Raw genomic sequence first — 15,683 nt, 5'->3', positions numbered from 1 at the left:
ACCAAGAGAGGGAGACAGTGGCTCTGGATCTGAATCTCTGCGCTCGTGAGACCCTACTACGGCATCAAGGGTCAATGGTTGTGGTGCTGGGCCATCTTTCTCCGGCAGCAGCAATGAGGATGAAGGTGCAATGTGGCGTGAACTTAGGAAAGACGTTGGTATTGGTTCCCAGGTGTCTGCTTTGTGCTGATGGCTGCTGAAAGAAATTAGTGTCTGTAGTAAATCTGGAGGATTGGATGGGCAAGTGTATAAAAACAAGCCATTGTGTGATTACGAAATGCCCCACACCCTGTGTGCAAGGCTGCAGTTCCCAGCTGTAAAACTTCCCACTGTGGGTGGTAGGAAATGCCTCGTAAACGGAAACTGCTTTTGCCTCCCCAGAGATGGAGCGGTTCAGTCTTCTCATCTTGTGGGTGATGCGTTGTAGCAGGCCTAGAGCAGGAGGCTCGTCTGCTGAGATGGAGCTGCCGGAGATGAACAGGGATAACTGAAGGCAGTTTGACACCTCGGGGTGAGCGGGTGGATGGGAAGAGAGGTACGGTTCTGAGCGTGTCTTCTGTGGCGCAGGGAGGGCTCTCTGGTTAGAGAGGGGCAGGAGGGGAGGGGAGGATATCTCTGAGATCCTGGGAAGCCCATGGCTATTGAGGGACACATTTGTGGCTCAGTGATGGGTGACTGACATGCTCCATGAGCTATGATGCCAGTGCATAGCAGGGGGCTGACTGCAGAGATTTTCAGCTGTAACTATGAATTTCCAGCATTTCAGTGCACTGAGGTCGAACTTATTTTGTGGCCTTGTTAGTGCTGTTGATACTTGGTAGCTCAGGAAGGGTCCTGGAGAGAGACCTGCCTTCTCGTGGGACAGGATCAGCCACACTGCAGGTGTGAATGAGACGGTGCGAGACCTGGGCTAGTTAGTTTCATGGCACTTCGCCACTGCTGGGCTCCTTCGGGTTCAAGTGCTGGGTTCGTCTTTTCACAGAGCCCTTGTTAGGGCTAAACGCTCCATTGTTCAAACCAGGCCTGGGATCCAGGCCTTTTGCTCAGTGAGGGCCTGTGATGAGAATCGGGAGGGTTTTCAGACGTGGGCAGCCCAGCAGAGGCAGCTGTTTAGCAAAGCGTCTAGGAGAACGGCTTAACCTTACTTGACAAATGACTTTAAACTGGCTGGGGAATGACACTGTCACGGGGCCTGAAAACTGGCAGGGCTGGGGATGGACCACTGGAGTTGATGCAGAGTCCTGTCCAAACAGCTCAGTTCCTCTGGAAGAGGGGTGAACAGCATGTCAAATGTGCAATGGGCACTGAACTTTGGGGGGTGAGGAAAACCAGCGGGAACAGAGAACTAATGACCTGGCCACTGAAGTGCCTGGGACTGTCCTGGGGGTCACGCTGGGCAAACGGAACAGCTGGCACGAACGGGGTGTCATAATTTTGAGATGCAGACTGACTGGGGAAGGAGGCATTTGGAAAGCAGCAAAGGCTGAGAGGGCAGTCCCGGGGGGACAGCTGCAAGGGAGGTGCTTGGCGTGGGGGCTGCGCATGCAGCGGCTTCGGGACACAGCTCAAGGGGGGGCAGGGGTCCCCTTCTGTCCCGCTGAAGTGAGACTGTGCCTAGAACTGTGATCGCTTCTGGGCACCGTCATGCCCTGCAGGGATTCGGGGACAGTCAGCAGAACAGAGCGAAGAGCTGGAAGGAAAGATTGAAAACACAGCTGGGCAAAGCACCGCCGAATGCCTGTGTGTTTGAAGGGGCTAAGTGCCAAGGAGGGAGAGGCTGTCCAGTTCAGTACAAGGGGCTAGAACTAGGGCTAATGGGAAGAGAATGAGAGGGGAAGCTTGGGCTGACTGTCAGTGAGATATATCCATCTGCGACATGGATTCCCAAGGGACAGGAGAAAGCAATGGCGGACATGCTCTAGGGACCAGTCTTACCCTGACCCAGGAGATGAACTAGAGGGGACCCTAGATATCTCTGCCATCTTTGACTTCCAGTGTAGGATTGTTCCCCTATACCCTTCCTGGGGGCTCTGTCCAGTTGAGATTTACTCCACTTCCCTGGAAGGCCAGTAACTCCTGGTTAGGTGGTCTTCCTCCTTGGTGTATCAAAGGTGTCGATGTTTGTAGGAAGGTGCCCTCTGTCCATGCCTGGAGGCATCTTCAGCCCAGGTGCTACTCTAAGCCCAGAAGAGTTCAGCTGAGCTGGGCTAGTGACAATCACTCGTCTGCGCCAGCCAGCAAGCCCCTTGCGTCCAGCTCAGGTGCGCTTGGCATGTTTCCCATCACAAACCAGTTCCTAGAGAGCTGGCCATGCTGAGCGCTGGATTAGAAGACTCTGCTTTGAATCCCTGGGCCCAGGGCGCAGTGACGGGCAGAGTCACTAGGTTTGGGCTGGGGTTGCTAAGAGGGAGGGCGATGTTGGGGTGGGATCTGTTGGTAGCTCCATATTAGGGCTTGGATTGGTTTCTGCAGTGAACGTCCGGGGCTGGAGAGCCGCGGAGGAAAGTTCTGGGCTCCTTCCCAGCAGTCAGTCCGGTCCCTTGGGTCAGCGCTCTGTTCAGAAGGAATCTGAGGTGAATCACTCTTTCTCCAGTGTCTCCTGCTGAGGCGGGCACCTGGCATCCTGGCCTTTTGGGCTCTGGAGAACATCACTGGGAAAGATTTACAGCCTCGATTGCTGTAACTCTGAACCCCACTGCTGCTCCGAGGGAGTCTCCCAGGCTGAGGGGGCATCTTCGTATTGTCCTGTCAGGGCAGGTGGGCTGGGAGCTTCCGGGTTTCCGCAGCTTTTCCCGCACTCTCTGTGCGGGGCTAATGACCCAGGCCAGGCGTTCTGTCCGGGAGCGTTACTAACAAAGTTCATTTTTCCCTTCTCTCCCCTCCGCGCAGCCTGTGGTCCCGGGACCTTCAAGTCAAAGCAAGGGGAAGGTCTCTGCTCACCCTGCCCCCCCAATAGCCGGACGAGCTCTGGGGCAGCGATGCTTTGCACCTGTCGGAACGGCTTCTTCCGGGCAGATGCAGACTCCGCAGACAGTGCTTGCACCAGTAAGTCTATCCCTGTGTAGCGGACATCTTGGATCACTCAGACCCTGACCTTGGGGGACAGGATCGCGGTCCCAGTCTGCAGCAGTGTGGTTTGAGTTCTCCTCTGCTGGAGGAGTGGGGTGTCCTGGATAACCGTCTCGCTGTAAAGGATGAACAGCCAGATCGAGAGGCAGTGAATCCAGTCCTGAGAGCTGCAGGTCCAAAGGGCCACCTCCCCACAAATCCGGGTGTGGGCTGGGTTTGGGGGCTCCTCGGGGCGCTCTCCGCTCTGATGTGAGTGTCTCGTCCGCAGGCGTCCCATCCTCTCCTCTCAACGTCATCTCCAACGTGAACGAGACATCGCTGGTGCTGGAGTGGAGCGAGCCCCGGGACTCGGGGGGCCGGGACGACCTGCTGTACAACGTCATCTGCAAGAAGTGCAGCGTGGAGCGCCGGGTGTGCACGCGCTGCGACGACAACGTGGAGTTCGTGCCCCGCCAGCTCGGCCTGACGGACCGGCACATCTACATCAGCAACCTGATGGCGCACACCCAGTACACCTTCGAGATCCAGGCTGTGAACGGCGTGTCCAACAAGAGCCCCCACTCCCCCCAGTTCGCCTCCGTCAACATCACCACCAACCAGGCGGGTCAGTACAGACAGCTGCAGGCTGGAGCCGCTGCTGCCCGGGGAGAGGGTGCATCTCTGCTCTGCTCCTGTAATATCCCCAGTAACCAGAGCAGGGTTTCCTGCTGAAAGTCTCTCTGAGGCCATTGTCCTTTGTTCATGCCCTTTGTGCAGCGTTGCTGGCTCTAAGCTCCTGCATCTAATCCCCTGGGTGGCTACTTCTCTCTGTTTTTAAATCAGTGTCCCTGGAAGGAATGAGATCAGAACTCCTGCAAACAAAGATAGGGGGCTGACCTAGTGGATGCTCCTAGCTCTCTAATCCTGGCTCCAGAGACTCCCGGCTTGCAGGGGCAGATGGGCTTTCTCCCTTGTGGGCCTGGCTAAGGTCAGGACCCTCCCAAACCTTCAGAGCATGTGATGCGCTCTCTGCTTTCCCTCTCCACCTTCCCCTGCATTGGGCTCCGCTCCAATGCACTGGAAACCTACTGCTGCCACTCACTGAGCAGAATTCGTGGGCATCATCCCTGAGGCGGAGGAGGGTACCATGGAGAGCAGGAGGAGTGTGATCTTGGTCTCATCAGCAGTTGGTGGGATCTTTGCCCCGTTGGTTTAGTCTCAGCCATAGAAGACGGATGTGGGTTGGGGGACGTTGTGGGGGGCCCCGGGGATGAATTCAGTGATTGGCGACATGTTTCCACTGGCATGGGGCTGCGAATGCTGCGGCTTAACCTGGCCCATCCCTTCCTTCTGTTTTGCAGCCCCCTCGGCCGTTCCCAGAATTCAGCTGCACGGCAGTACTGGCAGCAGCATGATGCTGTCATGGACGCCCCCAGAGAGACCCAATGGGATCATCCTGGACTATGAAATCAAGTACTTTGAGAAGGTAAAGGAGAGCCCAGGCCACCCGCTCCCCAGCCCTGCTGCCTGCAGGACATGCATGGGCGGGTAATGGTGATAGAGGTAACCCCGGTGCAGGGGGTAGGATGGTGCTTGGGGTTGTGACAACCGCTGTAAGTGACCCTGATCTTCCTGCCCCACAGCAGGGTCAGAGTGACGGCATCGCGAACACTGTCACCAGCCAGCAGAACACAGTGCGGCTGGATGGGCTGACGGCCAACTCCCTGTATGTAGTGCAGGTTCGGGCCCGCACTGTGGCCGGCTATGGCCGGTACAGCCTCCCTGTGGAGTTCCAGACACCTGCAGAAGACGGTATGTGCTGGGACTGGAACCCCTTCCTGCTCCCATCCCACGCCCCGGCTCAGCCCCTTGTTCTGATCAGCCTCCCATGTCTCCCACAGGCTCCAGCGGGAAGAGCTTCCAGGAGCTGCCCCTGATCGTGGGTTCAGCCACTGCAGGCCTGGTCTTTGTCATCGCTGTGGTGGTGATTGCTATTGTCTGCTTCAGGTACCAGCTCTGGCGGGGAAAGCGTGTGAGCCCCAGGCTAGGAGTCCTGCAGGGCCTTGTCCCTGTTGCAGTGTTTGGGGTATCCCTCAGACTGTCTGTGTTTTAAGGCAAATACCCATCTGCATGCCGGGTTCTGGAGTGAAGGGGCCAGGCCTTCCAGACCCGGGGCCGCTCCACCACGTTGTGCAGTGTCCGCATGGGGTTCTAGCAGAACCCTTCCCACTGCACTAGAATAACCATCGCTCCAGGCCCGTCAGGCTCCATTGTCCTCTGCATGTGGTGCTAGATGGGTGTTAAGCCGGCAGGGGAGGATGTTCTGTCGAGGAACATCAGCTGAGCAGGTGCCCCTCCCAAACCTCATTGCTCCCACCTGGCCTCCCTGGGCAGCAGGTCTGCACCCATGGAGCATGGCAGTGAGTGTTCCTCCCCACGGCTTTGTTCTTCAGCAGTAAGAGGCCATCGGATGTAAACTGGGTTGTACGCGACTAGCAACCCGCCCCCAACCTGAGCCAGCCTTCAGCCTACCTTTACCACTGCAGCCCTCATTGGGCCTTCAGGTGGAGCTGGCTTCATGACACGCCCTGTGCCCCTGTGAGATCTCGCCCTGCCCGCTGCAAACCTTTCAGGGTCTCTGAGCCACTATGAATCAGGGCAGCCAAGCCCAGAGCAAATGTCCCCTCCAGCAGTTCATGCCTATGTCCCTGCTTCTAGGCTGAGGGTGACGATACAGGGAGAAGGGGAGGAAAGGCGCTGACCTTGACACCGTGCAGTGCTGGAGCGGGGCATCTGCTCCGCTGCTGGCTTGCGGACTTACCTGTGGCCCCCTCGGCACGCAGCAGGCATGGACTGTCCTGAAATGGCTCTTGTCTCCTTTGGGCAGGAAGCAGCGGAGCGGTACGGACTCGGAGTACACGGAGAAGCTGCAACAATACAGTGAGTGTGACCCCAGCCCCTAGTGCATGCTCCTGCCCCCAAGCCCTGCGTGCTGCAACAGTACGGGAGTGTGACCCGGCCCTTGCACCCCCGCGTGTGCAGGGCAGCGAGACTGGGATGATTTCCTTAGTTGTGGGGGCTTTGTGTCTGGTGCTAGAGTTCCTGGCCTGGGCCCCAGGATGTCCTATGACGCTGTAGGTCGGGCTGAGGGGTGTTGCTGGGACCGCGCCCTCCCACTGGGCCTGACTTGCTCTGCTCTCGCAGTCACTCCCGGGATGAAGGTTTACATCGACCCCTTCACCTACGAGGACCCCAACGAGGCAGTCCGGGAGTTTGCCAAAGAGATCGACATCTCCTGCGTCAAGATCGAGGAGGTGATTGGAGCAGGCAAGTCACCTGACGGGGCACGGCTCGTGTGGCAGGGCTGCCAGGGAGTTCTCGCTGTCCGTAACCGCTCCGCTGTTCTTCCCCTGCAGGGGAGTTCGGGGAGGTCTGCCGGGGCCGCCTGAAGCTGCCGGGCCGGCGGGAGATCTTCGTTGCCATCAAGACCCTAAAAGTGGGTTACACGGAGCGACAGCGGCGGGACTTCCTGAGCGAGGCCAGCATCATGGGGCAGTTTGACCATCCCAACATCATCCACCTGGAGGGCGTGGTGACCAAGAGCCGGCCAGTCATGATCGTCACGGAGTTCATGGAGAACTGCGCCCTGGACTCCTTCCTCCGGGTGAGGCCTGCTGCAATGCGGGGCAGGCTGTGCCCCAGGGGTGTGGGAGGACAGGAGGCTAGAATGGAATTGCTCCCCTTCCTCTCTCTCTCTCTCTGGCTGGGCAGCCCTCTGCTCTGCACTCATCGCTCCCGTCCTGTTCGGCTCTCACACGCCTTTGCTTCTCTGCATTTCACACTGATGCCCCCAGGGTTCGAACGTTGGGATGGGGAGGAGGGGCCCTGTTGGAGGAGCACGGTGGGCGGGAGGTAGGTGGCACCTTATGAAGAGAGTAATAGTGTGTTAGGGTCGTCCCCCCCCACATATACTCTTCCCTCTCCTGCGGTGGGAGTGTTAGAGGCTCAGCTAGCCAGAACCTCTAAGCAGGTTCATTGGCCCATTCTAGGGGGAGATCAGAACCCCTCCCCAAGCCCCCTGTGGAAGCAGGGAACGAAGGGCTCACCTTTGGGACCCCTCTGACCTCTCCCCAATGTCTGCCGGCAGCTGAATGACGGGCAGTTCACGGTGATCCAGCTGGTGGGGATGCTGCGCGGCATCGCGGCCGGCATGAAGTACCTGGCGGAGATGAACTACGTGCATCGCGACCTGGCCGCCCGCAACATCCTCGTCAACAGCAACCTGGTGTGCAAGGTGTCGGACTTCGGGCTCTCGCGCTTCTTGGAGGACGACCCCGCCGACCCCACCTACACCAGCTCGCTGGTATGTGAGATTCTTGTCGGCACCCCTCTGCCCGGCCGCAGAGGGCAGGGCCGCGGGGGCGCCCTGAGGTAGACACTAAATAATGGAATTAAGCGTCTCTCCCCACAGGGTGGTAAGATCCCGATCCGGTGGACGGCTCCGGAAGCCATCGCCTACCGCAAGTTCACCTCGGCCAGCGACGTGTGGAGTTACGGGATCGTCATGTGGGAGGTCATGTCCTATGGGGAGCGGCCCTACTGGGACATGTCCAACCAGGATGTAAGTGCGACCACGGGTGGGAGCCAGGCTCTGGTGGCGCCGGGGGGGGCTGGCCGCCTGGCTGACTCGCAGCCGCTCTGAGCGCGTGCGTGCCTGTGTGTCTTGGCAGGTGATTAACGCTGTGGAGCAGGATTACCGCTTGCCGCCGCCCATGGACTGCCCCACGGCGCTGCACCAGCTCATGCTGGACTGCTGGGTGCGTGACCGCAACCTACGGCCCAAGTTTGCACAGATAGTGAATACGCTGGACAAGCTCATCCGGAACGCAGCCAGCCTGAAGGTCATCGCCAGCGTCCAGTCTGGGTCAGTGCCCTCCCCTCCCTGCTCCGGTAGCGACCCCGCCAGGCCGCTCGTCCCTTTGCAGTGCAGGGAATGCTGGGGAATCTGCTTTGCATGGGCTGGAGCCAGGCATTGGCTGAGCTAGAACCTAGGGGGCTAGAGGTGGGGATCCAGGTGGAGACAGCGCCGGGGGGAACCCCATTATCCACCAGTGCCTGGCAGAGGTCTGTACCTACCCCAGCCCAACAGCACCCTGTGTCCTCCCCGCATTAACTCTGGGCTCGCTCTTATCCCCGCAGCGTGTCTCAGCCACTCCTGGACCGCACCGTGCCGGATTACACCACCTTCACCACCGTGGGCGACTGGCTCGACGCCATCAAAATGGGACGGTACAAGGAGAGCTTTGTCAACGCTGGATTTGCATCCTTCGACCTGGTGGCGCAGATGACAGCGGAGTGAGTGGGGCTGAAGGGGCTGGGAGCTGGGCCTGGTCACAGGGCACTGCTGGGAGGAAGAGCACTCAGCAGCTCTGAGGGCAGATGCCTCCTGCCTAAGAACAATGAAGTGTGCGCAAGTTTTCCGTCTTGGGCTGGGAAAGCTCTGTGATCAGTGTCCAGCACCTCTGCTCTTAGAATTAAGTAGCTTCTTAGGCCAGGTCTCAGAGCCCGCACTCCAGCCCTAAGCCAAATGTGTATGTGGCTCGTTTGAGGCCCACGAGCCGGAGTCAATCGACCTAGGCTCTGAGACTCGTTGCAGTGTAGTGGCCATGAGAAGTAGACGAAGATCAGTGCATGGCTGGGGGTGTAGGGGATTCATATGAAGCTGGGACGGGTGCAGACCCTGACTAGATTGTTGTTGTGTCTGGCCAGGAGGCCAAGTGGCATTAAAGGATTTCTGCTGCCGTGTTCTGGGCCCCTCTAAACACAGCTGGGGAATATCTGTCTGCTCCATCAGCCAGTGGTTAATGCTGCAGCGGAAATGCCCCTGCACAGGGCTCTCCAAGGAGTGTGTAGACTTGTTACGAGCTTTGCCTCCTCTTGTCCTTTCAGAGACCTGCTCAGGATAGGGGTGACACTCGCAGGACATCAAAAGAAGATCCTGAGCAGTATTCAGGACATGAGGCTGCAAATGAACCAGACCCTCCCGGTTCAGGTTTGACCACAGGAAATTCTGGGGCTGGAATGGACTGAGGGAATCTGTCAATAAGATTCTAGTTTGTGGTGCGACCCAGCTTCCTGTTTTCCCCTTTGCGTGGAGCTTCTCAGCCTCTGACAGTCACACGGGATGGGACACGCCTCCGTGAATCCAAGGCACTTGGGCCGAGAGGGAGACCAGCCTTGTGTTTGTGTTTGGAACAGAGCCGGCGATGCAGTCTTCATATTGAAGACAGATTATCGGATGAAGACTTCACCCCCTCTTCCTGCCCCATCTCCGCTGCACACAGCGCCGTGGGTTCAGGAGTTGTTCCGCTTCTTGGATTTCCTTAACCCCAAAGTCACAAACATTCTCCTCTCGCTACGCGCCTTTTGGAGACACTGCGGGCACTTTCCCGAGCTTGTGGCCTAGCGAGGGGGTTGTGGGGATACAAGCATACACAGCAGCTGCCCGACTGTGAAGGGCATGGAGCGGGGTCCGACCTGGCCTTCTCCTGTGCAGCCCCAGACAATCATGTCCCCCTGCTGCCCCCATACAGGGATCTGCACTGGAATGTGTCGGAAGGGGGGGGTATCGGTCCATTTGCCTCTGGACGCCGGAACCTGACCGCAGTGAGATTACTATGCAGGGAGTTGGACACACCAACTCCAGATCTCTCATCCCTCTTTGTTTTATGGCCGAATCTGGACTGCGGAGAAAGGCCATCAGCGCGAGTTTGCACAGGGACCAGGGGAGCAAAGGCAGCCTTGCTCCTGCTCAGCCAGAGTTCGGAGCGCCGTCAGGGAGGCCAGGCCGAGCTGGCTGCGGAGCCCGGCTTCTCCCCAGTCTCCTGTTTTATGCAGAAGGAGCGGGTCTTGTCAGAGCGCGACCATCTCCTGACGCACGCTGTGATTGCTGCCAAAAGACTCTCACTTCTGCTGCTTTGACTCTTCCTGGCCGCTCGGCTTGTCCCGAGCGAGGGGGGAGAGTCCCAGCGTAAGCGTGCGTGCATGTGTGCTGGCCAGCTGGGTGAGGGCATGGGCAGAATAAAGGCAATAAGAATTTTACTTGAGTTTCCTTCGCTCGCTTAGTCTCTGCCGCTGTACAGAACTCAAGAGACATGGAGCACAAGCCCATTCCTTCCTTTGTACAGGCGTAGTGCTCTTCCCCCCCTTCTGGAGCACGGGGCATGGTCCTTCCCTGCCCCCAGCCCTGTGCTCCGGCCCCTGGCTGTAAATATCACAGGGAGCTGGCAGAAGGGCTGGCTTCACTAGTATAACCCCCTTCCCTGCCAATCAGGCGTAGCTGTCCTGCCACCCGATGCCATGATGGTCATACAGGGTCTTAGCCACTTCCTCAGCTGTGTCCACAAACGCACCAGCTTCTCCCTGCCCTTCCCCTGCAATGCTTGCTAGGGAGCCTTGCCCTGTAGGAGTCCGTAAGGGCAAGGAGAAGGGTACTGTCCCCTGGCCGCAGAGGGAGTGGGGTGACCCTGCCTGAGGGCTAGCAGGAAGTGGGGCTTGGGTTTAGGGGTCACACAGGCGTGGCCATGAAGAGCTACATGCAGGGCACTATACGGTGCTGGTTTCTAACCCTCTCGGCCTGAACCGAACTGTGCAAAACAAACCTAGAGTCAAAGCCAGGCATGACCAGCCAAGCGGGTGCAGCCAGTGGGCTGGGAGCAGAGCCTCTGTTACCGGTGCCAGGAGCTCTGCCTGGGCCCAACCCCAAATTTGGAGAAACCGCCCAGGCTGGCTGGGCTTGTCTGACTTTCCTGGCTGCTGAGCCAGGCCCTGTTCTATCCTGTCTATTGGCCACTCTTGCTGATAGCCCTTCTAGACAGAAAAGGAGAGAGCTGTTAGAGACCATCTTCCCTCTTCTGCCCACCTTTGCTCTTCGCTGGAGAACTTCAGTCCTCCAGCATCCCAGCATTCCCTTGGGACTACTTAGCCCGGCGTAAGGAGGGGACAACTTGGGTGGAGTGCAGCAACTAGCTACGCCCGTGACTCAGCTATAAAATTCATGCCTGATCCTCCACCACCTCTAGGTTTGGAAGGATTCGATGTTTATCGGCAAATGTCAGTGAACTTCGATTTCACCGCGCACACGCAGACCAGTGGAAGAAATATTTCCATGGGTGATCATGGCAATTTACAGATAGATGCTGCTTGAGAACTCATTGGAGTTCGATTTAAGGGTATTGATGGCCTGTATTTTGACATGTGATGTTGACCCCTCCCCCCCTCCATAATTTCACCCAGCTGTGAAAATTTAAATTGATAAGTCAGTAAAAAGCTTCAAAAGAAACCTGGATATTATCAGTCCAAGTGACAACCAAAAACAAATCAAAATCTGCCCAGCCTGGACACCTCCCACATGGGACAGCTGCCAAGATCTCTTCTAGAGAAACACAGTGACTTCAAACAGCGGGAGGTGAAGTCGTTCAAGGCAAACGCCCTTCCTCAAGTGCTCCCTAGCAGGCTGAGCTGGAGCCAGCTACCTCTGTCCAAACACCATAGAAGGCTTGGAGTTGGGTATCTCCATGCCCTTTAAGGGGAGTCCTGTCTCTAGACCCCTCCACTCTGCTCTCCTAGCAGCCAGAACTTGGAGAACCCAAAGCTCATTTTTCCCAGTGTCGGGTGCCGCTGGCTGCTTGCCCATGCCTCTTACTGGGAGTGCCTGGGCTGCCGTTCATTCTGGGGCGGAGATGTCTGTCGCATCGTAACCTTGGCCTCTATTAGCTGCCTCGTTGCACTGTGGCGCCGCTGACTTGACGATCCCTGGGCCATCCTTGGGAGAGGAATGTCCCCCATAGCCTTCGAAAGCTCCGGGGATGGCATCAACACGTGCCGATGGAAACCTGGGTTTTCCTTGCTGCGGTTCAAGCCCATTTCTGCCTGGTGGGTCTCTGGAGCCTAGTGAGTACAACTGGGCTTGCTCCTCTCTGACATCCCTTGATGCATCTGTGGATGGTTCTCCTCCTACCAGTCTGAATCTCCTGCCTTTTCTCTCAGCTCTTCCTCAGATCCTAGCTTCCTGGAGACCCAGGCCAGAAGGAGCCAGTATCATCTTGTCCAGCCCGAATAATGCCAGGGAATCACCCTGGCACTCCTCAAACCTTAATCAGGTGTCACCATGCTCTGAACTCTCCTCAGTTTGTCCAGAACCGAATGCGAGGTTGAATAGCACCCTCAGTCCACCCTGTTGGGCTGGACAATCCCCTCCCTCCTCTTGTGTGTGACAGTCTGTCCTACAGCTCAACTAGGCAGTTCCATATTGGCAGTTCTTCCACGGCGGGACCAGCTCTCGCGCCAGGATCATGGCCTATTCTGCTTTATATGACTTCTGTTGCATGGCACTTTGTTCCGGGTTTTGTTTTATAGCCTGTTCCTTCACTCTATCAAGCTCAGGCTCTATTTTAATTCAGTCCTTCTGAGCATTTGGGATCCTTCCCGTCATCGTCAGCTGAGTTTCATTAGAGACCTTGCCTCTTAACCCTCCCGCTCACTGATGGAAATATTGCATAGCTTAGGTCTCAGCTCAGGGGGAGTCCTGGATTGCTCCTTGGGAGGGTGTAAGGGGTGGGAAAGGTTGTTCTGTTCCATTTTTGTACTGGTTCCTCTTCCGTGTGGCATGAAACAAATGTCCATTTAATTTTGCTTTGCTTTTCTAAAAACTCCTTCCAAAGCCCATTCGTGCCCTGAGGCTGGGCTCTGCAACTGCGACCACCGTTGCCGGGGGGAAGGCACCAAAGCCGGGGCCGAGCTTTGAAACGAGATCACTCCCTGTTTCACAGCCTGGCCCAGAGCAGGGCCTTGTCGGGGCGAGATGGGTCTGCCAATGAGTGGATACGCCCCTGGCTTAACGCCACCCAGTGCTGGGGGGCCCAGAGTTGCCTAGCAACAGGCTTCCCCGCAGCAGCTGTCAGCACATGGTATGGAGCGGGGCAAGCGGATCCTTTCCAAAATGGCGTGAAATGCGCCATGTGTGTTGGGCTCTCCCACAGCGCCGTCCCTGTCTGTCCAATCAGCGTCTTTGCCTGCCCAGGGAAGGAACTAGGCTCCTTTGTGGCCTGGTTTGTTTCTGACAAAGGCATCTTGCCTCTTTGTCCCTTTCCTCTGGGTGCTCGGCACCGACTCCTCCAGCCGTTCAGCAGTTGATTGGTCTCTTTCCCTGCACCTCCCTCAGAGCAGAGGCTGTTTGCCGCGTCCCACTCCTGCGAATGTGCCTGTCCTTGGAGTTCCCAGAAACAGCTGCCAGTGGCTTGGGGACCATGTTGCCTGGGGCCACCCTTCCAGTCAAGGGTGAATTGAGATGGAAACCGTTGATCCGCGTGATGGACCCACCCCCGGAGATGGACGCTAACAGCCTGGATACACATGGTATCTGAGCAGCGGGGAGCCCGCTATCTCGAATAGTGAACCGCCTCGGAGCCTGCACTCCAAGCGTGATGTGACAAAGCGAGCTCCGTTCTCCAGGCACACCGTGCTGTGCCCTTTTGGAGGTGGGGGGCCTGGGATCATGCAGCCCTCCTGAAGGGCAAAGTGGGGCAGACTTGAGGGGGGGGAACGCCTGCTGCAAAGCTGTGCCTCCCCCTGGCCCAGTCCCTCCCCAAGCACTGAGCCCTCAAAGTCAGCAGAGAGACAGTAGTGGGGAGGGGAGGGAGACAGGCCTCAGAAGAGATCTTCCTCTGTTTCATGGTGTCCCTTATTCCACCTTGAATGGCTCTCCCTTCCGGTGTGGGTGCCCTACACGGTCTCCCTGGTGCTCAGCCCACTTGCTGCCCTGGGTCCTGTCTTCACCGTGTGCCCCAGCTAACCAATATAAGTCTAATGCCTGGCCCTTTCCACAGAGAGGCCATCGCTGGCACCCACCCACACACCGCATCCTCCCACCACCGTGTTCCCCTGTGCCCGCTGCTGCGGTTCTCTGTGCACTTGGCTCAATCTCCAGCTCCAGCTCCTGGCATTTTAGCCCAATTCTCTGCAGCCCCACTGCTCTTCCCAGTCAGCCGCTCCCTGTCATGACTAGTGGGCTCATTCCGCCCACCTCTGGTCTTCTCTAGCCCCTGCCTTACCTCTTGAGCTTTCTTTTCTGGGGGGCCGTGTGCTGCCCTGTTCCCTGCAGAGCAAATGCACACTCCGCAGCCCTGACTGCTACAGTGATCTGTCAGAACTCGGTACTGTCTCTACTCCTCACTCTGCTCTGTCCGTCAGCCCTTTCTCTTATACAGTCGTCTCCTCTCCTCGCACCAAGTCTGCCCAGACCCCCGCGCCCCACCCCCCCAGTCCTGTACTCTGGTCACCTCTTCTCCTTCTGTCACTGCACGCTGTACCTCTGAGATCTGCATCTCTGCCTCATCCTCCCATGCCACCTCTGCGTGCGGGTCTGGCAATGAGTTCTGCCAGCTTGGTCCGGGCCACGGTTCAGATCCATTTATAGAACAAACACGGTGCGTCCTCAGTGCCCACCAGTTCTTGGTCCTCTCCGATTCTGAGCTTCACACTAGCTACGCTTGCTCCTGTTAAACTGAAGTTTGATTGGCGGCAGTCCTTGAAGAGTCAGACTCTCACCTGTACAACTGCAGCATTCCTGAACCCGAGCTTCGTATCCCAGCCCGCCCCCGGCCAGTCCTGTTTCAGCACAGCTTGGTTTGCACCTGGTGACGCTCGGGGGGGGTCTCCAGTCAGTGTGTCCCCCACCCCCCGATTGGTTCTCCTGTACTGTACCTGCCACCGTTTTTATATATTGAGATGTATTTAATGGTGAAAAAGGAAAAAAAAAACAAAAGAAAAAAAGAAACAAATGATGCAATCATGCATTTGTAGAAATATTTTTTAAAGAAATACTTTTTTCAATTAAATTATTTAAGAAATCTATGGAGCTCCTTGGTTTGTGTGTGTTTATTGGTCTCGGGGGAGACCAGCTAGTGGAGGGGGCTCCACATAAGGCCGCTCCCCAGGGAGCTGTGGTCCTGCTCTTCCTTGCTGTTTGCTATTCACTATCCCCGGTGTGCTGTCCCCATTTCAGCCAGTGTCTGCTGGATTCTTGCTTCCCAGCAAAAGGAGGTTGCTAGGAGAGAGACCTGCTGCTTGTTAGCAGGTGTCCCTGTACTCTCAATGGCTGTCTACACACTGGGCCATCCCTTCTCAGAACACCGTCTGCCCCATCTCCCAGCCCCAATCCTCTCTACTCATGCTATGCCCTGCACAACCTAATCACCTACGCTGGGGGCTTGCTGCAGGCCGAGGGGCAGCCTGTGGTGCTCCACATAAATGCCTTAGCAGTAGCTGGGAGCTGCATCTGTACAGCCCCAGAGAAGCTCTGTTTAATTAGGGAAAGTTTTAAAGCTGGGAAGTCCCCTAGCCTGGGATGTGGCTCCCAGTCCTGCGAGCAAGGGTGATCAGGCCTAGAGTCTGGCCGATAAGCCGGGGGCAAGGTCCCCCTTCTCTGCACTCCCCAGCTTTGTGTTACGCAGGCCCTTGGAAGGGGCTGCGGAGAAGCAATTTCTCGATACTGCAAGGATTTGGTTCCCAGAGCACCTTGTTCTGATGCTAAGAGCAGCTGCTAGGGGGTTTAGTCCTGAGCTCCAGCCCCACGG

At 57.2% G+C, this 15,683-nt stretch overlaps 1 protein-coding gene across 2 annotated transcripts in view; it reads left to right on the top strand.

Moving 5' to 3' along the window:
* EPHB3 (EPH receptor B3) overlaps window positions 1-14,953 on the top strand; it is a 54,941-nt gene extending 39,988 nt beyond the window's left edge. Inside the window, exons 4-16 of one of the 2 annotated variants that reach the window (XM_073359232.1) lie at window positions 2,890-3,045; window positions 3,338-3,673; window positions 4,410-4,534; window positions 4,692-4,860; window positions 4,950-5,055; window positions 5,936-5,988; window positions 6,253-6,375; window positions 6,465-6,712; window positions 7,196-7,411; window positions 7,520-7,669; window positions 7,779-7,972; window positions 8,248-8,403; window positions 8,998-14,953. In XM_073359232.1, coding sequence (XP_073215333.1) covers window positions 2,890-3,045; window positions 3,338-3,673; window positions 4,410-4,534; window positions 4,692-4,860; window positions 4,950-5,055; window positions 5,936-5,988; window positions 6,253-6,375; window positions 6,465-6,712; window positions 7,196-7,411; window positions 7,520-7,669; window positions 7,779-7,972; window positions 8,248-8,403; window positions 8,998-9,106 — 2,141 coding nt within the window. In that variant the 3' untranslated portion in view covers window positions 9,107-14,953. Of the gene's footprint in view, window positions 1-2,889; window positions 3,046-3,337; window positions 3,674-4,409; window positions 4,535-4,691; window positions 4,861-4,949; window positions 5,056-5,935; window positions 5,989-6,252; window positions 6,376-6,464; window positions 6,713-7,195; window positions 7,412-7,504; window positions 7,670-7,778; window positions 7,973-8,247; window positions 8,404-8,997 lie in introns of both variants that reach the window. The other variant, XM_073359231.1, reaches the window with a different exon arrangement.
* The last annotated feature ends 730 nt before the right edge of the window (window positions 14,954-15,683 follow it).

This window comes from Lepidochelys kempii, chromosome 9 (assembly GCF_965140285.1).
Source record: "Lepidochelys kempii isolate rLepKem1 chromosome 9, rLepKem1.hap1, whole genome shotgun sequence".
Lineage (NCBI taxonomy): Eukaryota > Metazoa > Chordata > Testudines > Cheloniidae > Lepidochelys > Lepidochelys kempii.
Note: the sequence above shows the minus strand (reverse complement) of the source record. Positions and strands in the feature narration are given on the sequence as shown.